At 38.6% G+C, this 20,950-nt stretch overlaps 1 protein-coding gene across 2 annotated transcripts in view; it reads right to left on the bottom strand.

Annotated features, from left to right (window-relative positions):
• IL18R1 (interleukin 18 receptor 1) overlaps nt 1–17,785 on the bottom strand; it is a 32,394-nt gene extending 14,609 nt beyond the window's left edge. Inside the window, exons 1-6 of one of the 2 annotated variants that reach the window (XM_067563584.1) lie at nt 17,696–17,785; nt 15,741–15,981; nt 10,583–10,760; nt 6,856–7,009; nt 5,808–5,873; nt 908–1,061 (exon numbers count right to left, since the gene is read on the bottom strand). In XM_067563584.1, the coding sequence (XP_067419685.1) occupies nt 908–1,061; nt 5,808–5,873; nt 6,856–7,009; nt 10,583–10,760; nt 15,741–15,981; nt 17,696–17,753 (851 nt within the window). In that variant the 5' untranslated portion in view covers nt 17,754–17,785. The remainder of the gene's footprint in view (nt 1–907; nt 1,062–5,807; nt 5,874–6,855; nt 7,010–10,582; nt 10,761–15,740; nt 15,982–17,695) is intronic. The other variant, XM_067563585.1, reaches the window with a different exon arrangement.
• Between the last annotated feature and the right edge of the window lie 3,165 nt (nt 17,786–20,950).

Below are 20,950 nucleotides of genomic sequence, written 5' to 3'. Positions count from 1 at the left end.
GTCATCACTAAGCTGAATGTACAATTCCCCCTTCCTCTTTTAGCACACTTACTACAACAGCTAGAGCTCTAGGCATGTTCAGAACATGCACATCAGCACAGGATGTGTTGACACTTCTCCAGCCCCCAGGGGTCGGAATATAGTTTACCCGCCAAATGGCTCCTGATTAGAGCTGGTTAAAAAAATTCTGACAAGGCTTTTTCATCAGAAAATGTAATTTTGTCAAAACTGAAATATTTTGTGGGAACATGTTGATTTCTACAAAATTTCATTGAGAAAAAGAAATCAGAGGTTTTTTGAGGTATGTTAAAACGACTTTTAGTTCAGATTTAAAAAAAAAATATTTTAAAAAAATCAAATTCAGAACGAATCGCTTCAATGTTACAAAAGTGAAATGTTCTCAATGTCCCAAAAGGAATTTTTTTTTCAAGAATTTCCTTTCCTGGAAAATTCTGAAATTCCAACATCTCTGAATGTTTTGCAAAATAGAAATCCCAGTTCCTGCATAGCTCCACTACTGATACATACTTGGCTCCCACTTTCATTGTTAATTTTCACGGTTAAACTGCAGCAGCAGTGGACGTCAAAGCTATTGCAAAGGAAGCCTCTATGGAGATAAACATCAGAACAATGGAAGACTCCAGTTATGTTTACGCCTAGGACCAGTGCACACATAAATACAATGGAAACCTGCGAGATGTTCTTTTAAAAAAAAAAAAAATTGAGCTACATTAAAAGTCACAATCACTGACATCCGGCATTGAAACCTATGGCCAGCTGGTAGGTAGATTGAAAGAGACAGGACTGAAGGAACCTCAGATGCTGTACTTAACTTGTAGTTCACAAAATGCAGCCTGTTCTATTGCACAAACACTGAACGAAAACATTTTGCAGTAAACATACTTACAAAATGCCACAATCCTTTTCACATATTGAATCTGTCTCCTTAGTGCTCTCGGAACATGAATTTATATTTCTGACTGTCCAGTACAGCTCGTATATTGGTTTGGCAGCCCCTGAGTAGCCCAAGAAAGCTGTGCAGTTGAGTATCACCTCTTTACCTAGGCAAAACATAATATAAAAATTAACATCTACTCATGAGTATTGTGTGCCTTCACAATGCCATGGGAGGTCTGGACTGCCAGAGATGCAATCTGGATGTCATAGGACAACCTTCAGTGTGGTTCCTAGCATGTCCAAAAATGCAGCCAAGCTTTCAGTGTATAACAATATCCAGGCAAGTGCACTGAAAATTGACTGAACTGGCCTCTTTAAACATTTTGAGCCTTTTAACAGTTGTGATCCTAGCAATGCATTTGGATGGCTTACGCTGATGCCAATTTTCAACTGATAAGCATTTAGATGTCCTATAATTGAGGACTGATGAGCCATTTCCTTCTTAACACATTATAAACCCGTTATGTAACTAACCAAATATATTCAGACCAGGTGTGTGATGGGTAGGTGGGCCCACCAGATTACAAATGTCTTCTCTCACATCTCCACACAATTCTCCCATACTAGAAGAAATATCCCCCCATTTTTTATATCCCTACATCACAAGCTATTTTCTGTACAATGATGAAGCATTGTGGCTATGTCAGCTCCAGGTGCTGATATTTTGCAACTACATTTGCCCATGTGTTGTGAAAGTAATCAGTTTAGAGGTCCTCAAATACAGTAAGGATAATTTAATAGCACAGGCATTTCATTTTCAGAGACGCATTCTTGGTTTTGTTATTGCTATGCACTGCAAACCTTGAGGGCAAAGAGCTGCCTCATTTTAAAACTCCATGGACACTGTTTGGTGACTTGGGCCCAGATTCACAGAGGTCTGGGGTTTAGGTGCCTAAGTCCCGGTTTTGGCACCACTGAATTCTCAAAACTCCTGCTGAACCTTATAGGTGCCTATATTCACTTGGTGTCTATGTTTTCAGGGTAAAGTTTCCCATGGAGCCTCAGTTTCTGCCTCTGGGCCTGCTGCATCTCTCTAGGCATCTGGACACCTATTTCCCACCTAAGCCCCGGAACGATTCACAAACTTGAGAAAGGCAGACATTCATCCACCTAAGTCATGTGTAGGGACCTGACCCAGTAAGCTAGCTCAGTGGCCACCTACCACACTGGGTGCCATTCAAAATCTGGACAGAGAAGGGTGTGGTGGTGCTGTGCTTATAACTTTTAGCCCCGTGATTACAGCACTCACCTAGGACATGGGAGATCTTAATTCAATTCACCCTTCTGCCACGTGGGGAGAATGGATTTGAACAGGGGTCTTCCACTGCCTCGGTGCATGGTCTAACCACTGAGCTATAGGATACTCTGATGTGGGGCTTTTGGCACTGGCAGACCAGCTAACCAGTGTATGATCTATAACACTACAACAAGAGGCATGGCAATTGTAAGCAAGACAATCCACCTATGAGTGGGTATCAAAGAAATGTTAGTTAGGCTAGCAATCTCTAACTCTTTCACTTTGTATTGATAAAAATCAAAGAATAGTTGCTAAGGGCTTGTCTACACTTGCGCTTATGCTGGCAAAACTTATGTCACTCAGAGGGGTGTTTTTTTCACACCCCTGAGCGACTAAAGTTTTGCTGGCATAAGCATGAGTGCAGACGAGCCCTAAGTGTATTTGTCTGTGTTTACCTGTATCTTGTTAAAAGTTTACCCATGTAACCCAATTACCGTTTAGATGCTAATTCCCTTTCACGTCTTAATTGCCTTATATTATGTATGCATCTGTGTTCAGTTAAGCGTAAGATCAAAGATGTGAGATACTGCAGGAAACTAATATTATCTACATTGTCTTCAACTTAATTATCTCTGCTATAATGAATGTTGTTATAACTATATGCTATAACAAATGCTGTTGTTTTATAGTGTAACTAGTTTACCTGTGTATGCATAGAAAATAGAAGATCAACCTCAAAGCAATGGTCCACATGCTATCTGCATTGCCTATTCTTCCTCCAAGGAAAGCCCTGCTGTTACAATTTCTGTGAGGAGGCTTGTTAGCCTGCTAGACAGCTACAAAAGAGAAGCATCAGGCCTGATCCTGACATCTCCAGTCTGCTGAACTTTGAACAGGGAAAGTTTAAGCTGTAGGACTGAGATCTTCCAAATAGGCATTTGGAATACACTGGAAAATGTATGAAAAGACTTTAACAGACTTTACAAATAAGCTGCCTTTGGATTTTGGCCTGTTGGAATAATTCCAAAGAAACATCTATGAACACTTAAAGTCACCTGTACATATCTGGTTCCTTAACCATTTATAACTCTCTTCTTTCTTTTTTCTCTTATTAATAAATCTTAGATTTAGTTATTAAGGATTGGCTGTAAGCATGTATTTGGGTAAGATCTGAGATTCATATTGACCGGAGGGTAAGTGTCCGATCCTTTGGGATTGGTAGAACATTAAATATGGTGAATAGGGTTTTCAGTAACCCCTCACTATATTAGATTTAGTTATCGGGTTGGGAACCAAGAGCTGGAATGCCTAAACAGGAGTGTGTTTGGCTTCTTGTTAACCAGGGTGATACTACAGAAGCTCTTTTGTTACGGGCTTGGTAAATCTAATTAAAGATGAAACCACCAGTTTGGTTTCTGCCCCATTTCCTGCCGTCTGCCCTGAGTGTGGCATTCTCAGTGTGCCCCATCTAGGTATTCGGTCACAGGGCTCTCTCAGTCTCTCCTGTTGACTCTGTTCCATTGTGGCTAAATAACAAAGGAGCAGAGGGACTGGACCCATGTGGATGCACTGACCCCCAGGTTACAGAGTTCTGCTCACTTGCTCACCCGATGACTGTTCCATTGTGGATAAATACTTAAACATTCCTTAGGCCAGAGAGAGAGAGAGAGATCATTTCTTAACCACAGTGGAAGAGTTTCAACTGGAGAGATTGAGAGAACCCATATAAGAATATCCCAGTGGTTAGAGCATTTGCCTGAGAGGGGGAAGACCCCTGTTCAAATATTTTCTTTCCTTCTGGCAGAGGCAGGGGATTTGAAGCTGGGTCTCCCACATCCCAAGCAAGTGATCTAACTACTGGGCTTAAACTGACAAGGTGGGCACTATGCCTTCCTTCAACCATTTGGTGTGGTGTGAGGTGGGATCCTAACTCATTCCCCCACTAAATGCCTTAGGTGACTAAGCTATAGGACTCCAGGTGGCGAGTTCCCATTAATGGATCGTCAAGCAGAGATAGGCGCCTGCCTGCCTTAGCACACGCCCCTCTCATCAGCATCTCCCACTGGCTAGTTTAGCTGGCTCCCCAGCTAGTGTGTTGGCTTTTGTGGATCATATTGTAAGGTGCCTATCTCTCCTCATTCGTTGCATTGGGAGCCTAGGAACCTAACTCAGGTTTTGTGGATCGCAATGATGTTTCTGTGATTTTCTAGGCTCCTAAAAGTTAGGCGCCATGAAGCTTGCCATTGCAACACCCAAGTCCTTTTCTGGATCTGGGCCTCGGACTCCAGCAGCAGGAGAAATGTGTTGCTGACATATAAACTGTCATCTGCTTCACTGCCAGTAAGTTCTGCATCACTGTATAGGAGGTTAACCTGAGTCTGGACTAAAAAGCAATCAAAGAACCAGTTGTGCTGAAAGTTAATTGTGTCTCAGGACAAGTACTTGTTCCAAGACAACTGAGAGTACTTTTCCCCATGTGTAGATGATTGAGGACACCATATAGAACAGGACAAGGAATGCTGTTCTCAAAGAATTCAGTGAGATAGAGTCATTTTCTAACCCACTGAGATGCAAGAATTACTAGAAAGCCAATTTTCCAAAGATTTTGTCACATGAAGCTTGGCCTGAGATTATTTAGTAACTTAAAATGTCATTCCAAGGATGTAACAGTGTTAGTGCCCATCCATGCTTCCAGGGCACTGTGTCCTCATAACCCACAAAGTAGCTTTATTTAAAATATCTCTGTATGTTTTATAAAGTAGCTGTCAGTCTGTAAGGTCTGTGCAGGCATATTTTAAGTAAATGACGATAGGAAGTTGACCTAGATTGAGCACAAGGTTCAAATGGAATTGTTTTTAGAATCCTCATTATAGGATCCATATGAAAATCTGTCTAACTCAGCTACTCACATTAAATACTGAATCACAGTTTGCAGGGATTGAAAAGTATATCCACTGCTCACCTACAGTGTAGATCTAACATGTTTTTAAATAAACTAACCTGGTTTACGCCACACAAAGTATGTGACCACACACAAGTTAGTTAATGCACTGTTCCTAACCACCAGGGCATACAGGGTTTTGGCTTTACTAGTGCTCTTGGCATAAATGCATACTACAATAGTTCTTTACAGAGAGATTTGTCTAACTGTCTATGTTGACAGGTTTGCCAACTCTCCTAAATCCCATCTCTCTGTACAGAAAGAATCCTAAAACACACTGCACCACATGTTAAATGGGGTTGTTTTGTATTATTATCCACTTGATGTCTTATGTCAGCATCCCATGGGGCTTTGAGGTCTACAGAATCAGGAAATGAAAGGTTGGTTAAACACAACTAGAACTTCCTTTTGCTGCCCATAGTGAGCACCTCAGCTTCCTCTTGACCAAGGCAGCTGAATTCAGTGAATGCTTACGCCAGTTACTAACAATGATGACTCCTTTGAAAAAGGGAAGCCACATATCAACACTTGGCCCAACAGGGAGCTATAGATCTGAGCAAATAAAATTTGCAGACACTGCTAAGATTGACTAAACTCAATCAGACCATGCACCATATAGAAATCAGAACAAAACAATATGCATTCATAAAGATTCCTCAGATAATGAGATACCTATTTGTGTTTCAACATACATTTCTTCACGTTCAATTATCTCCAATTTAACAACTTCAGCTGCACCTAAGGAAAAAAATGCAATATTTTAAAGTACTATTTTTCCAACATCCCGCCTCTGTAAAATGATACATTGGCTCTATTTAAAAAAACCCATGCTTAAACATATCATATAGACTTCAGCATACTACTAATACATTTTTTAACACTGATGAATCATCAATAAAATGTTATCTGAGTAACAACAGCATGACAACAACAGTGCGACTGATGTTCTGGCATTATCAAGTCGTTTAAAACAGCAAAACGGTATGCCCTGTTGAATTTTTTTCATGAACTCATACAAGTGTTCAGTTTATGAGGTCCTCAAGGAGTCATCTCCAAGACCGCTTCTGAAATCTTTGCATTAATTACTCTGGGTAAATTTAACAGAAATGAAGCGGGGGCTGAGGGGTGCGGGAAGGGAAGGGAGCAAAACCATCAGAAAATTCACATAAGACTAAATAAAACCAGTGGATTTTTTTCTGCTTGTCTCTTTTTGCTTTTTAAATTATTAAAAAGCTTACTTAAGTTATAAAAGTAAATCACAGCATCACAGTGCGAAGTCAAAGAGTTTTGCTTTCTCTGGGGGAGGAGCGCTCTAATGCTATGTAGGCTATACAATACATAACAAGAACTATAATGGATTGGGATGTTTTTCAAGTTCATTCTTTTCTGATATCATGCATATTTCAGAGGATTTTACTTCATTACAAAGTTTCTTTCTATTCCATAGCACAACTGCATATTTTTTCTGTTGAATTATAAAATACACATCATGCTTATGTTGATAGATGGTACCTATTCAATAATTAGATTGAACAATGTTGTCTGATTTGAACTGATCACATTATCCAATTAACTACATAACCTAATGAAATCTACAGTTAAGAGACAATGACCCAAATCCTTTACTCTTCACAAAGCTCGAGTAAATGTACTTTGCGCAGGACGCCTCCATTAGACATGTAATTATATGATCTTCAGAGTCCTCAGAAAACAATCTTACCTTCTTTCACAATCAGTTCTGTTGTACTTGTGGTATTGAATACCCTTCCTGCATGACTAATTGAAACCACACATGTGTAATTCCCAGAGTCTTCAACTTTTAAACTAAAAAAATTCAGTTCCTCCTCATTTGCAGAGTCATAGATGTTACAATTCTGTTTCAACAAAGAAAATTTAAATAATTTTCATGCTAAGGATACATTCTGAAGCTTCAAATGAGATATTTTAAAATGAAATCTCTGGGGGAGGAGGGAAAAGAGGCTGAGGTCCCATTTTCAAACATGGAAACCTAAATACAGCATTTGGACCTACACATGACAATATAACACACAAAATAAGAAATAAGAGTATTGCAGTACCTAAGCTAATCACATAGATTAAGCACCCATTTGAGTACTTGATCACAGGATTGGGACACCAGATGTAGGCTCCCATGTTGAAAAACTGGGGCCAAGATTTTAAAAAATGATTATCTCAAACTAGGCACCTAAAATAAGAGGCCTCATTTTCAAAAGTCCTAAATACCCAGCATCTCTCAATGAAGTCACTCACTGAGCTTCAAATCTCCTCAGTGGTTATTCAGTACTTTTGAGAAAAAGGCTGTTAATTCTGATGTCTAAATATACATTTAGGAACTGAACTTTAAGCATCCATTTTTTCAAAATTTTAGCTAGTCTCTGCAAGGTTAGCTATTCCGAAAGAAACTGTTCTCTAGTGCGCCACGCATGTGTCTCAGCCTCATCTCTGTCGGAATTTGTTCAAAGGTTAATGATTTAAGTACACTTGGAAATAGAGCTGATCAAAAAATGGGGAGGGGAAAAAAGGGGGAGAATCAACATTTCAAAATTGTTTGTAGGGCTCAAAACAACCCCTCCTTTGTCTTTTTTTTTTTTTTTTTTCCAAAATTGGTAACCATTTTAATAATGGTTAAGATTAAAAAAAAAAAGTTAAAAATGTGAAGAATTTTACAAAAAATTCTGTTCAGTAGAACACTATTCCCAAATTAGACCAGTGCTTTACAAATGAATGGCATAGAGAAGGTAAATAAGGCACTGCTATTGACCCTTTCTCATTATAGAAGGGACATCAATGAAAGATGAAGGCAGCACATATAAAACTGATGAAAGGAAGTACTTTTTCACACAATGTACACTTAGTCTGTTAGACTCATTGTCACAAGTTACAATGGAAGCCAAGAGCTTAGCTTGTTCAAAGGAGGATGGGGCATTTATGTGGACAATAAATATTTCCAGAGCTATAAAATAAAAAATAAAAAAACAAATAAGAGTTTGGAAAGATATATAACCCTCATGCATACACCGACCTCTAACCACTGGGGGTTAGAAGGATAGTGACTAATCCAGGATTTCTTACACTTTCCTCTGAAGCAACTGATATTGACCACTGTCAAGAGACAGGATACTGGACTAGACTGAAAATGGATTTAATCTAGTATGGCAGTTCCTATGCTCCTAAATGAGCATGAGACATCTCTGATCCCAAATGATGGGGATGGACAAACAGCATCCCTATAACTCAGTGGAGGAATGGATTGGGCTACCCAACATGGTGAAGAGATAGGAAGACGAAAGGAATATGTCCAAGGATTTAGCCCAATTATGGAACACAGTTCACCACAACTGCAGCTGTGCTGTAACTATGTCCCCTGACTTGGTGGTATTTGTAGTACAGAAGAGACGTATGGTTCACTTTAAACAGCGGAATTTGTTTTACATCTCTTAATGCTATAAATGACCTAGGACACCAAGTTGCCAACTACTGTATAAATCCCATAAGAACATTACGTAAGACTATCAGAACGGCCACCTTGGGTCAAACCAATGATCCATCTAGCCCAGTACCCTGTCTTCCGACAGTGGCCAATGCCAGGTGCTTCAGATGGAATGAATAGAACAGGTAATCATTAAGTGATCCATCCTGTCGGCCATTCCCAGCCTCTGGCAAACATCAATCCCTTCCTATCCTGGCTAATAGCCAATGATGGATCTATCTTCTATGAACTTATCTAATTCTTTTTTGAATCCCGTTAAAGTCTTCACAAAATCCTCTAGCAAGGAGTTCCACAGGTTGACTGTGCCTTGTGCGAAGAAATACTTCCTTTTGTTCGTTTTAAACCTGCTGCTTATTAATTTCATTTGGTGACCCCTAGTTCTTGTGTTATGAGAAGGAGTAAATAACACTTCCTTTTTTCTTTCTCCAAACTAGTCATGATTTTATAGATCTTTATCATGTCCTCCCGAGTCGCTTCTTTTTCAAGCTATAAAGTGCCAGTCTTCTTAATCTCACCTCATATGGAAGCTTTTCCATATCCCTAATTATTTTAGCTATTCTTTCCTGTACCTTTTCCAATTCCAATATATCTTTTTTGAGATAGAACGACCAGATCTGCACACAGTATTCAAGGTGTGAGTGTACCATGGACAGGGCCATCCCTAGCGGGGTGCGGGGTCCAGGGTAAATCAGCTGGGCTCGCGTTCTCGGGGACAAGCCAGCCCAGCACCCCTCCCCAGAACATGCTCGCTGAGCAGCCCCCTCAGCTGGGCAGCTCCTGCTCCCGGGACATCGTGATGCGCGCACCGCCCGTCAGCGGCAGCGCTCCACGGGGGGTGGTTCTGTGGGCCCATTTCCCGCTCTCCCCCACTCCCTTTCCCCTGCTGTGGGGGCGGTGGGTATGGCAGGGAGTGGGAGTGACAGGTGTAGATGCCCCGGAGCCATCCAGCTGCAGTGGGGGGGGGCGCGTGACAGGCTCTGCCCCGGAGCTCCGCCTTTGGCTGCCTGGCCCCTTGTGAGGCCGGGGTCCCCGCGGCTCTCTCCTTGCCCCCAGTGCGGGGGTGGAGAGACAGGGAGGATGTTTGCTCCCTCCACAGCAGGAGCTCTCGACTGTCAACAGGCTGAGGTCTGCGCAGCTGCCCCATGCCACCTGTGACAGCAGGGGCAGCTCCTCCGAGGAGGGCCAGGCCGGTGCCTAGGGGCATGGCCCCCCTGCCCACCCCGAGTACGCCACTGGCGGGGCCCCCCCAAAGCACGGAGCCCGAGGCGGTCGCCCCAACTTGCCATACCCTAGGAATGGCTCTGACCATGGATTTATAAAGAGGCAATATGACATTTTCTGTCTTATTATCTATCCCTTTCCTAATGATTCCCAACATTATTAGCTTTTTTGACTGCCACTGCACCTTGAGTGGATGTTTTCAGAGAACTACCCCCAATGACTCCAAGATCTCTTTCTTGAGTGGTAACAGCTAATATAGACCCCATCATTTTATATGTATAGTTGGGATTATGTTTTCCAATGAGCATTACTTTGCATTTATCAATATCCCAACCCTCAGGTAAATCCGTTTGCACTCCTTTTAGTGTCAGAATCCCATGTGCATTAAAGAGAGCTGAGGCTGGGTAATTTACCAGCTAGTTCAAGCATCAATTCTTTTACCATTCCCAAACCATGAGATCACAAGAAATTCCTGATTGAATGTATACTTTATCTAGCAAATCTGCGCAAGTACTCAAATGGATTTTCTTTAGTGTGCCTGTATTAAAAGTCTGTCACTTACTAAAATTGCTAAAGAGTCTAAAGATTTTTACAGGACTGTAGTAGTACTTTTAGATGTCCATAAGTTTGCAATCTACCTTTCCTAAGGTCTCATGTTTCTTTTTTTTTTTTTTTTTAAACTACTAATTTGGGTGATGTTTTTTCTGGTAATTACCTTGTACCACGTTATCGTGACATTTTTATTGTGAGGCACAGCATTGCATTTCAATGTATAACTTCTTCCATCATCTTCAATTCGCTTGGATAAATGATTTGTGTTAAAACAACTGTCTTTACTTCTTTTGAGTACATTCAAGGACCACTTTTGTGTAGTGACATTGTATGTTCCATTGCTATGGAAAAAAAGAAACAGTTTTGTGTGGTTTTTAAAGACATGTAGATTGGCTAATTAACAAATTAAAAAAATAAACCTAAAATATAATAATTCGGCAAAAACATACCTTTATTGCCCTATTTTCTTTTACTTCCTTTTCATTACTTCCCCCACATAAACTAGGTGTTACTTTCAGTAAATCTCCAGATTAAGTAACAGACAAGCATATCAAACAGAATCATCAAACCATTCAGTTTCATAATTATTTATTATATTATAACAATAGGCGATGGCAAGTACACATACAAACTAGCACAATGATGCTCAAGTAGTTTAAAATGACCAATAAGTGAGATTATAGACTTAGTCATCTAATCCACTGAGGTTTGATGTAATGATAATAATTTGGAAAGTCATTTGTGAATACCTGGCAAGTTCTCTCTGCTGTTGCTCAAGTGGTCACATTATTCATTGTTTGCTGCTATTCAGACAAACACCAATTTATTTGTGAAAATGTTCACAAATCCAGAGAGTTTCATGGAACACACAAATTACTGGTGAGCAAAGACACTTTGTTTCACAGTAACACACTACCCCAAAGACACAGTTAATTACTTTGGTATGATCTTTAAATACTTTCATTGTTGTATATTGCAATGTACATGCGTGACAAAGGGAGCTGGAAGAGTCTTGGGGAAAGGAAGGTTTCAGGGAAAGATGCGTGCTACTGGAAGTCAATGGCCAACATGTTTTTAAAAAGTGATGAAAAAGTGAAACTCTCAATTATATATTTAGGCATCTAAACAAGTAGCCTTATTTTCAAAAGTCCTGAGTACTCTGCAGCTCCTACTGACTTCTTATGTACTGTTAGGTTCTATTTATCCCCTCCTGTTCCCAAGAAAATGACAAGGAATTATTCCTACTTCTGAGACAAAATAACATCACAGAATCACATCACTGAGGATGACTGGGGGTCGGGGGGGAGGGAGAGTGAGAACAAAAGCTGACAAAGATAGTCAATTTTCTGCTCTATTCTAAGGTATTATGCCTTGTACTGTAATTAGAGTTGGGTGAAATATACATAGCATATCATTTATATGATGAATCGGGGGTGGGGGGGCGTTCTTGGTGAATTATTTACTAACAGATTCACATGTTTATTTTGGTTTTGGTTATTTTCAAAATTGTTCTAACATTGTATGTGACCATATTTCAGCCCATGGGTTCTTCATCTTTTCACTTTAGGTACTCACTGCTCATGGTTTTGACTGATCACCTAAGCCAGAGGGTATTATTTCTGCTCCTGGTTGTTTAACAGAAACGTTACAAACAGAAAGGGTATAATCAAAGATACTTCAAGATGGTTACACAAATAATTCCATTGGACACATGTATTTGCAAGAGTATTCACAGATTTTTTTTCTGTTCACCTTCTTGCTAACAAAATAAATCACAAATACGAATATTTGCAATAAAAAGGTCATGAATACAGCAAAGCAAATTCAGTTTTTATTCAATTAAATGTTCCTAAATATTTTTAACGTGTTCCCAGCTTTTATCTGTACCAAATATGATTTATCAGCCTTTAATATGACCCAGAGCAACGCTGTTGTTAAACATCCTTTATTTTATATGTAATTTCTCAGTTGAATCCTAAAATAAATATAAAAATTACTTTTGTTTCATCTAGTCTGGACTGAGTTGGAGATTGTTCTGTTAGAGCAGTGGTTCCCAAACTGAGGGATGGGACCCCCTTGGGGGGCGCCAAAGATTCCAGGGGGACCATGAGGCTTCAGTAATATTAATGTCATTTAGCTCCTCAAGCTCCGCGCTGGTGGGGTCCTGGAGCAGCCCTGGCCAACCCACCAGAGTCTGCCTCCATTATCCTCAGTCTAGGAGAGATGGAAAGAGGCGGGGCCACACAGGGCGTGCGGTGGCAGCTGCGCCATGGAAGGCATAGATTCTTACTCAGGTAAGAGTAATTTAGTATTATTATTATAATATTATGTATTTTAGTTATTAACATTATGTGTGTTTATAGGGGTTATATGTGTTTATAGCCAGTGAAGGGGCGGGTCAGGGAGATGGGGGAGTGTGTGTTTTACCTAGTGTTAACTAGTGAGGCTTTCACTCAAAAAGGAGTGTCAGAGGAAGTACCCACTGATACTGTTTTCAAAGATGGTGTATAAGTCATCATTTCAGAAGAAGGTAATGGGAACACTGAGTTCATGTTCTGATTAATAAATGTATGCAGGATCAGAGTAGGCCAATCCAAAAAACTGGCTTGGCACAGTTTAAAAATAAGCAGTGTATCACAAGAGGGAAAACTAAGAAAGCATGAACAGGTAATCTATATATTTATATGCTCAACATCACCTCAGTGTCTGAGCACCCCTGAGAATTAATTATGAATTTTTCCTTACAAGATTGCTGTGATGTTTATTATTGCAGATGGAGAATAGAGTAGACAAACTAAGTGACTTGCCCAAAATTACATGGGAAGCCTGTGGTAGAATGGGGAACTGAACCCACGTTTCTTAAGTCCTAGCCCAGCTCTCAACCAAGATCATATTTCCTCTTATGAGAGAGTCCCTCAGCATAATAAGAGACACCCTCCCTCTGTGGTGACCCATTTTCTGAAATGACTTCACAGTTAGCTGAACAACACACTGAAGATGTTGGGTCAAATTCAGACCTGGTGTAAGCAGGTTCAACTCTACCGAAGATGATACTTACACCAGATCTGAATTTGTCTTACAGCATCTCCAATCTAATCTACCACATATAAGATTTTAGCCAACATGCATTAAGAGACATCCTTGTCTCTTACACTCTATAAGGTTTTATCTTTCTATCATGGCTTTCACTTTAGTTATTTGGTTGTACTTTGTGGGGAATATGGTTTTAAAAATCACTATTTAGCTAAAAACTCAAAAATTTACCTTGGCTCAATAAAGGACATTGGAGAGTGAAAATTCTTAAAGTAGCAATTAAGAATTTACAAAAAAAAACAAACCTAAATTAATATTAGATTACAAATCATCCCTCAGCCATTTCACTATAAAGGCCAGATTTTGATTTAGCATTATTACTTTATAATTGAGTGCTAAGTGTTCTGTTGCCAAGCACGTAAGCACACACTCAACTTCAAGCATGTGTATCAATCATCCTGTTGACTTCAACTGGGCCACACATGCATAAAGCTAAATACACACAAAAGAATTTGCAGGATCAGAGCCTTAAAGTGTGTCATTTGCTTGTCTCTGACTTCCATCTCTAATTTTTTTTAGTTATTTACAAATTATTTAGTTACGAGGTCACTACTATCAAAGAGCTTATTTGACCTGATTTCTGGTAACTACAGGAACTTAAGATATGTGCTGCGCAAAACCATACAAACATCAACAAAGATGTGTGGCAAAGATTATCAATCAACTCCATCTATCAAATATACAAGGAACCTTCACACCAAGATATGGTGCTAACTGTGGTCAACCTCGTGCTAAACTGTTCCATTGACTCAATAAACAAATCTGCACTCATTTTATTTTTTTAGGGAAGGGCTTGGTTTGTTTGATTTTGTTTTTATGGTTTATTTGTTTTTATCCTATTAGAATACTGATTTGTTGTGAAAATGTTTCACTGGTGCATTTCTGCTTTATTTAAGGAGCCTGGGTAAAGAATATAACATAAACAAATAATTCAATTAGTTTCACCTATTTCTTTTAGTACACTGTCTACTAGAGCTGGTTGCAAATTTTCAACCAAAAATGACTTTTTTTTCCTATAACGAACTTTCTAGAAAAAATTGTTGACATCAACATTTTTCATTTTTCATGAAAAATGTCAATACTTTTAATCAACATTTTAATTAATAACATCTAAATGGTTATCAAAAATTCTGAAAATTGTCCCAATAATTTTAAAAAGTTCACATTTAAATAAAATAAATTTAAAAATTAACACAAAAATAATATTTTAAATCAATTACAATTTTTGGATATTTCAAAAAAATAATGGAGGTTTTCTGTTGCTAAATTAGACCTAATACAAAACTGTAGTTCATGAAATTCTAGCCCTTTAAATTACTTGAGAACTGAGTGTTATATTTTTTCAGTGCTATATATCTGTAGTCACATATCTACACTTTTTTTTTTTATAAATGGGAAAGGACCTTTAAAATTTTCCAGTAATAAAAGCACAAACCATTGCTTAAATAATACACTATTAAAAAGGAATGATTATTTTAGCCTTTGTCTTGAAACACATTATAGTTTCAGTATAAGTCAGTTATTATAGAAACATTTTCACCTTTTCAAAACTTGAGTTAGCCATTGTTAAACCCCATTTTTGTCCTGCCCTAAAGAACAATATCACAACTAAGAGTGCAAAAGTCTCACAGCTCCGTTTGAGCCAGAGCTTTATAAAAGCTATTCTGAAGGGAAAGAGCATACTCAGATAGAAATCAAATACAACCATTCCATTTGTGCTTTTAATAGCTCCAATTATGTAAAGTTCTGTCTGTATAGAAACCAGAGCCTAATTATGACAATCTTACTCATCTTGGGTATTACCCTGACATACAATTAAATTAGTCCCATTGATTTCAATGGGAACCACTCACAGACAGTGAGTTACTTACTCAACGCAAGTAAGATTCTTCCATGTCAGTTAAAAGATGTATGTTATTAATCAGTTTCTAATCATAGGTAATGTGCAGGGAGGAACAAAAACACTAGTCTCCTTTAAAAAAGTTTTGCTTAAACTTTGCAAGGTTCTGTCTACCTGCAAATAACTTTAAACTTTATGAGCTCAATTCTTCACTGCCTTGCATTCTGTGTAGCTATTTACAGTTGTGCACATGAATATAACATGTAGCTTTCTGCACTCCCTTTGCATAAATGCCAATGACTACACAAGGTTCTGGTAGTGGAGGATCAGGTCCTATTTTTATACAGTTGCAAAGACTCCACGTTATCCACTGGGCATGTGTACCTACCTGAGTTGGTATGTGTAATTCCCCATGTCACTGAGTTCAGCTGGCCAAAACTCCAGAAAACTCCCGTTTAAAACAAGTCTGTGTGTTTCTTGAATCAACTTCACCTTTCCTTCACTTTCTTTGAACCAGTTCACTGTGTATATTTTACTGCGAAGATTATCTCGTATTGATCCAGGGAAGCAAAGGAAAAAATATTCCCCTTCAAGTACATCAATGGAGCGACGCAAGGGGCACAGTTCTTCTTCATAGAAAAAAAAAATGGTTAGGAAGCAAAACTCCGCTTTCAGATAATGAGATTGGACTGATTCTAATGTCACTTTCCATGTCCGATGTGCTGTCTGTCTGGTCTCTTTTTAAACAGATTTTCTTTCAACAGACCCAATAGCTACTGAAAAGTACGGCTAACCCAGGGAATCAATATTTATCCCAACCTGAGGACCCAGTTTTCAAGTCTTTATTCTGTTCTTACTCAGGCAAAACTTTTCATGGCTAAAGGAAAGTGGGAAATGGGAGTTTTTCCTAAGGACTTCAGGATCCATCTCCAACGGCCTGTGTGACGGGGCATGGTCCTGCTCCTGTCTTCTACTCTTTCTAGACACTGTTCAGAGACTTTCTGTTGTTAAACACCACCATGTAGTTTATCTACGTTGCTCTTCCCCCCACCTTTACTGACCATACACCACATCATTTACAGCATCAGTTTCTCCTCTGTCAAGGAGAGGAAGATCTCTCCACCCAGAAACCCATTTTGGTTCTGGCTCCACTAGCTCATCACTCCACAGCATCTTCATTCCTCTGTCTTCTTCTACCCTCTGTGTTAATGGGCTAAATACCTTTTTAGTCCTCTTTGGCCTATTCTTACCTTCTAATTAGGGTACAGTCAGGTCCAGCCAGGGGAGGAGGGTAGGGGACAGATTAAATTGATACCTAAATCTTCAAAGCACTTGCTCAGTTGTTGGTTCCCATCTCTTTGGCATAGCCCAATTCTGCCATCCTTACTCAGGTGGGATAGTACCTTACTTCAGAAGCAGCATTATTTGATTTCAGTGGGGACTACTGTAAGAGTAAGGCCCTGATCCAAAGCCCATTTAGTCAATGGGAATTGTTACACTGACTGCAACTACTTTGCATCAGGCTTTAATGTACTACTTTTAGTGAGTGAAGCTGGCAGAACCTGGTCTCTGAGGCCACCACTTTGCCTCTCCTGTCACAAGTTTTGCTATTTACAGATGGGCCTCTCTAAAAAGCAAACTCTGGAACTGAATCTGAACTTTGCCAAACTTTGGAAGTGTTTGGTCCAGGATTTGATTGAGACCCACTTCTAACTTAATTAGAATAACTATCCATTATTCCACTTAATTCCTGATGTGTACTGTAGATTCCAAAACTGCAACAGAGAGAAGGAGCAGAAAGTCACTGGATTCTATGCTACTGACTAGAACTAAGCGAATAACTGATTTTTCAGTTCAGTGGCCAAACCAGTCAACCCAAAATGAAATTTTGTCAGTTTTCCTTGCTGAAATGAAAATCCAACAAAATTTCACTTTGGGTTGAACAAAATGTTTTGTCTGACAGAAACAAAAAACAATTGTTGGGGTATTTTTTAATTTAATTGTGTGTTCAAGTATTTTTACCCTTTTTATTTGTTTGTTTGTTTAAGTAAATTTCTAAATCAAATGTCTTTTCAAAGCAAAAAGTTGAAAAGTTTCATTTTGATATTTTTGAAATTAACCATTTAGACTTTTTCAGTACAAAAATAATTTGGTGTTGGCCCAAACTATTTGCCACGTTTGCCCAAATTCACAAAAAGCGTCTCTCAACCCAAAACTTCATTTTTCAGCAAATGAACAATTCATTCAAAAATTTCACCCAGCTCCAGTACTGACTAGATTGTAGCAAATACTTACCAAATTACACCATATCTTACTGTCAAAATTATGCTGATTGATGCTTACCAGATGTAGCTCCGTTGAGGAACATTAAAAATAAAATCATCAGACTTCCAAAAGCCATCTTCTTGACTTAATTGTAGCTTTTTCTCTGGAAAAAAAAAGGAAGTGAGATGTTCTTGGTTTAACTGACAGAGTACTGGAGAAAAAAAAATATACATGATCCATCACACTTTCAACACATTGGTCTGAATCTAAGTTCATGAGTAATATAACAAAGGTCTGGTAAAGATGGGATTTCCACTGGAAAGTTACTCATTTTTTTTTATCATCTAAGCTTATTTACATATATAAGGTCACAGTCCAGGAGTTTTACTGGCAAGGTTTATATCAATTGGAGAAAACAGTTGTTTTTCCTTCCACTATTTATATTTTGTGTTAGATGTTCCACATCATTTCTTTTTTGACTCATACCCGATTAAGTATTGTACATTCTAAAATGCTGCTCACTCTAGCTATAGGTGCATCCAAACTAAAGACCTGTTCCTGCAAACCTTAATTATTGGGCATTAGGGCTTTCCATTATTACTATGGTGCTTGCAGGACTGGACCATGAAAGTCAATGGAAACTTCGCCAATGACTTCAGTGAATATAAGATCAAGCCCATAGTTTGTGTGCATCTATAGTTATAGCTAAAAATACAAAAGTCTGTTGGCAAACCAGGAAGCACACCAGCTCTCTTTAATTTTATTTATATCAGATTTTATTTTACATGCCATTTACATAGAGGCACACGTTATTTTAGCTGCCTTATGCACTAGTTGAAGTATGTGGAGGGGAAAGGAGGCATGACTTTACTGCTTTTCACCATGTAGAGTAATTTACACCTGTAAAAGCAAGGGTAAAACATTAGTAAATAAGACTGGAGTGGAGAATCTTCAGTAGGACAACTTAAGAGAGCCAACATAGCACCTAATAAAAGGATCGATTCTAATACTGTATTGTTGTGCTTTACAAATGTAAAAGTTATGTGTATTCACTGGAATAATAAACTAAGACCAACTACTACACACCTTTACAGCCAGGTGAGACAACTTTACCCAGTCCTTCTCCCTAACCCATATGTACACACGTCAGTATATGTAACAAATGTGCCACATGTCCAGTGAACATGGTATAATTTAGGACACTGTGGACAGCTTTGACAGAAGCAATCTATTCTAATTTGGGATTTGTTTGGGGGTATTTTAACTAAACCTTTTGCAATTTTAGCATAAGCTTGTCATAAAACTCGCCACTGAGATTTACAACAGAATCTTGGATTAACTGCAAGCTCCTTGCATCATTAAAATAGGACTTTTAAAAATAAAATACAAATACAAATAAAATAATACAAATAGAATTAATTATTCTCTCCCCTATTTAACTTGTTCTCCCTGATCCATGATGATTCCATTTCCTTCCCCACCCCACACACATGTGCAAAGACAATGAAATAAATTAATTTTCCAACCTTTCAGAGCTAATATTACCTACTGCCTAGACTGGATTCTTCGTCAGGACAGAATGAGGATATTTTCTTTTAAAATATTCCAGTAATAATGAAACACTAAACTGATAGGAAAGCGAAACCTATTTCCATAGAGCAAATTCATCTCCACAGCAGCTGGCCTATTGTGACTTCTTGAGCTCCTGAGTTACTAGTCATGGAGAGCTTGATCCCACTCATTGGGATTCAATGGAAAACTTCTATTACATTCAGCAAGAGCAGGCCCAAAGTCTGCTACCTATTCCAAAGTGGTATCTCCACTTTGTAGCTTTACATAAATGTCCTAATCCCCAAGGATGAAATCACAGTATGTGCATTGAAGCACCTGATTTCCTGACATGCTGAGAGCACTTGTTCTTTCTTGTTTGATTCATGTCGAGTTAGTCAGGGAAGAAATTTGAAAGCTGCCTACACTCAAACCAGTAATTAGCTAAAAATCAAAAGTTACATGAATAATAAGGTCCCCATACTCTATCCTGAATTAAATATTTGGCCTATCTAGACTCAGGGGATGCATAAAAACTAATGCAGGGTTTGTTGGTTTAATTCTTCAAGTTTACATTGGGTTTCATAGCTTCTAGCCAAACTTTTTTTTTTTCTACAGGCATGCATCCTAATCAGGTGAGATACAAAAAATAGACAGCCTTTGAAAAGGTAGCGAAAATGTGGACAACTACCTAAGGTTTGAAACTAAAATCTGACAATTTATTCTTTTTAAATCCTATTATTTCTTGGCAGATCACACCAGCATGATGAGTGGAACTTCTGATACAGAATAAGAGGCACCTAAGAGATACGTGCCAGATTTAATATCTACTGTATTTAATCCTCCCTTCCACATACATTCCTTTAGTAGCACAGTTTTGTTGCTGCTGCTGTTGTTTTTTCCTTAACACCACATTTTAAGAGTTTCCACTCTTGATTCACACTAGTCTTGGAAGCAGGTAAAAGAGAGTTCAGGGAGATTAAGGTACAGAGCAGTATGCAAAATATTTGATAATACCTAGACTTGTGACTAATAGCTGCTGTTCATAGGCAAGACACTCACCCGTAATGTCACACTGCTAGATCTAAATGCTTCTTCTGGGTTTCTCCCACTCATGCTAGCAAACTGTAGCACCTGAGCCACATTATCTGTAACCAGCTCCAGTGTCATGCTCAGGAAAAAAATGGGAAAGAATTGTTTCTGCTGAAATTTGTCTTATAAATAGAAATTCTTTCCAAAAAAAAAGGAAGAAGTTGTGATGTTCAGAAAGGAATGAAAAGCTATTTTTAAAAATGGTAATAGAACAAACTGAGGGAATGTTTCCTGTCAATAAAATATCAGGTAAGATATCAGAGGAATACAGGAAAACTCACCAGGCTATAGTGCCAGGTTAATAACAGGGAATGACAGGTTTCCAGATGAAATTACAAGAAAACAATTCTCATTATTTTATATTGGGCCTCAATCCAGCAAAGCATTTGCTTAAAATTATGCATACACATAAACATTTTGCTGAATTGAACCTTAAATGTAGAATACAGTGGTTCTTAAAAATGTTTATGTCATTACTTCCAGTTCTTCATTTTCTGCCCCCATGTTCCCTACTTTCTCCAGGACACATTTTCCACAGGGATTTTTAATATCTGTCATTGATAATATGGCTTCTGACAGGAGACTAATAAGAAAACTTGATATTTTAATAAAATCATAGATGTATCCAGTCACCTACAAAGCCTTTTTTAAAACACATGTTTTGATATGTAAAACAGAAGAACATCAAATAAT

This window comes from Emydura macquarii, unplaced genomic scaffold (genome assembly GCF_026122565.2).
Source record: "Emydura macquarii macquarii isolate MOO-44397 ecotype Brisbane River unplaced genomic scaffold, CSIRO-AGI_Emac_v2 contig_2531, whole genome shotgun sequence".
In the NCBI taxonomy this organism is placed as follows: Eukaryota; Metazoa; Chordata; order Testudines; family Chelidae; genus Emydura; species Emydura macquarii.
Note: the sequence above shows the minus strand (reverse complement) of the source record. Positions and strands in the feature narration are given on the sequence as shown.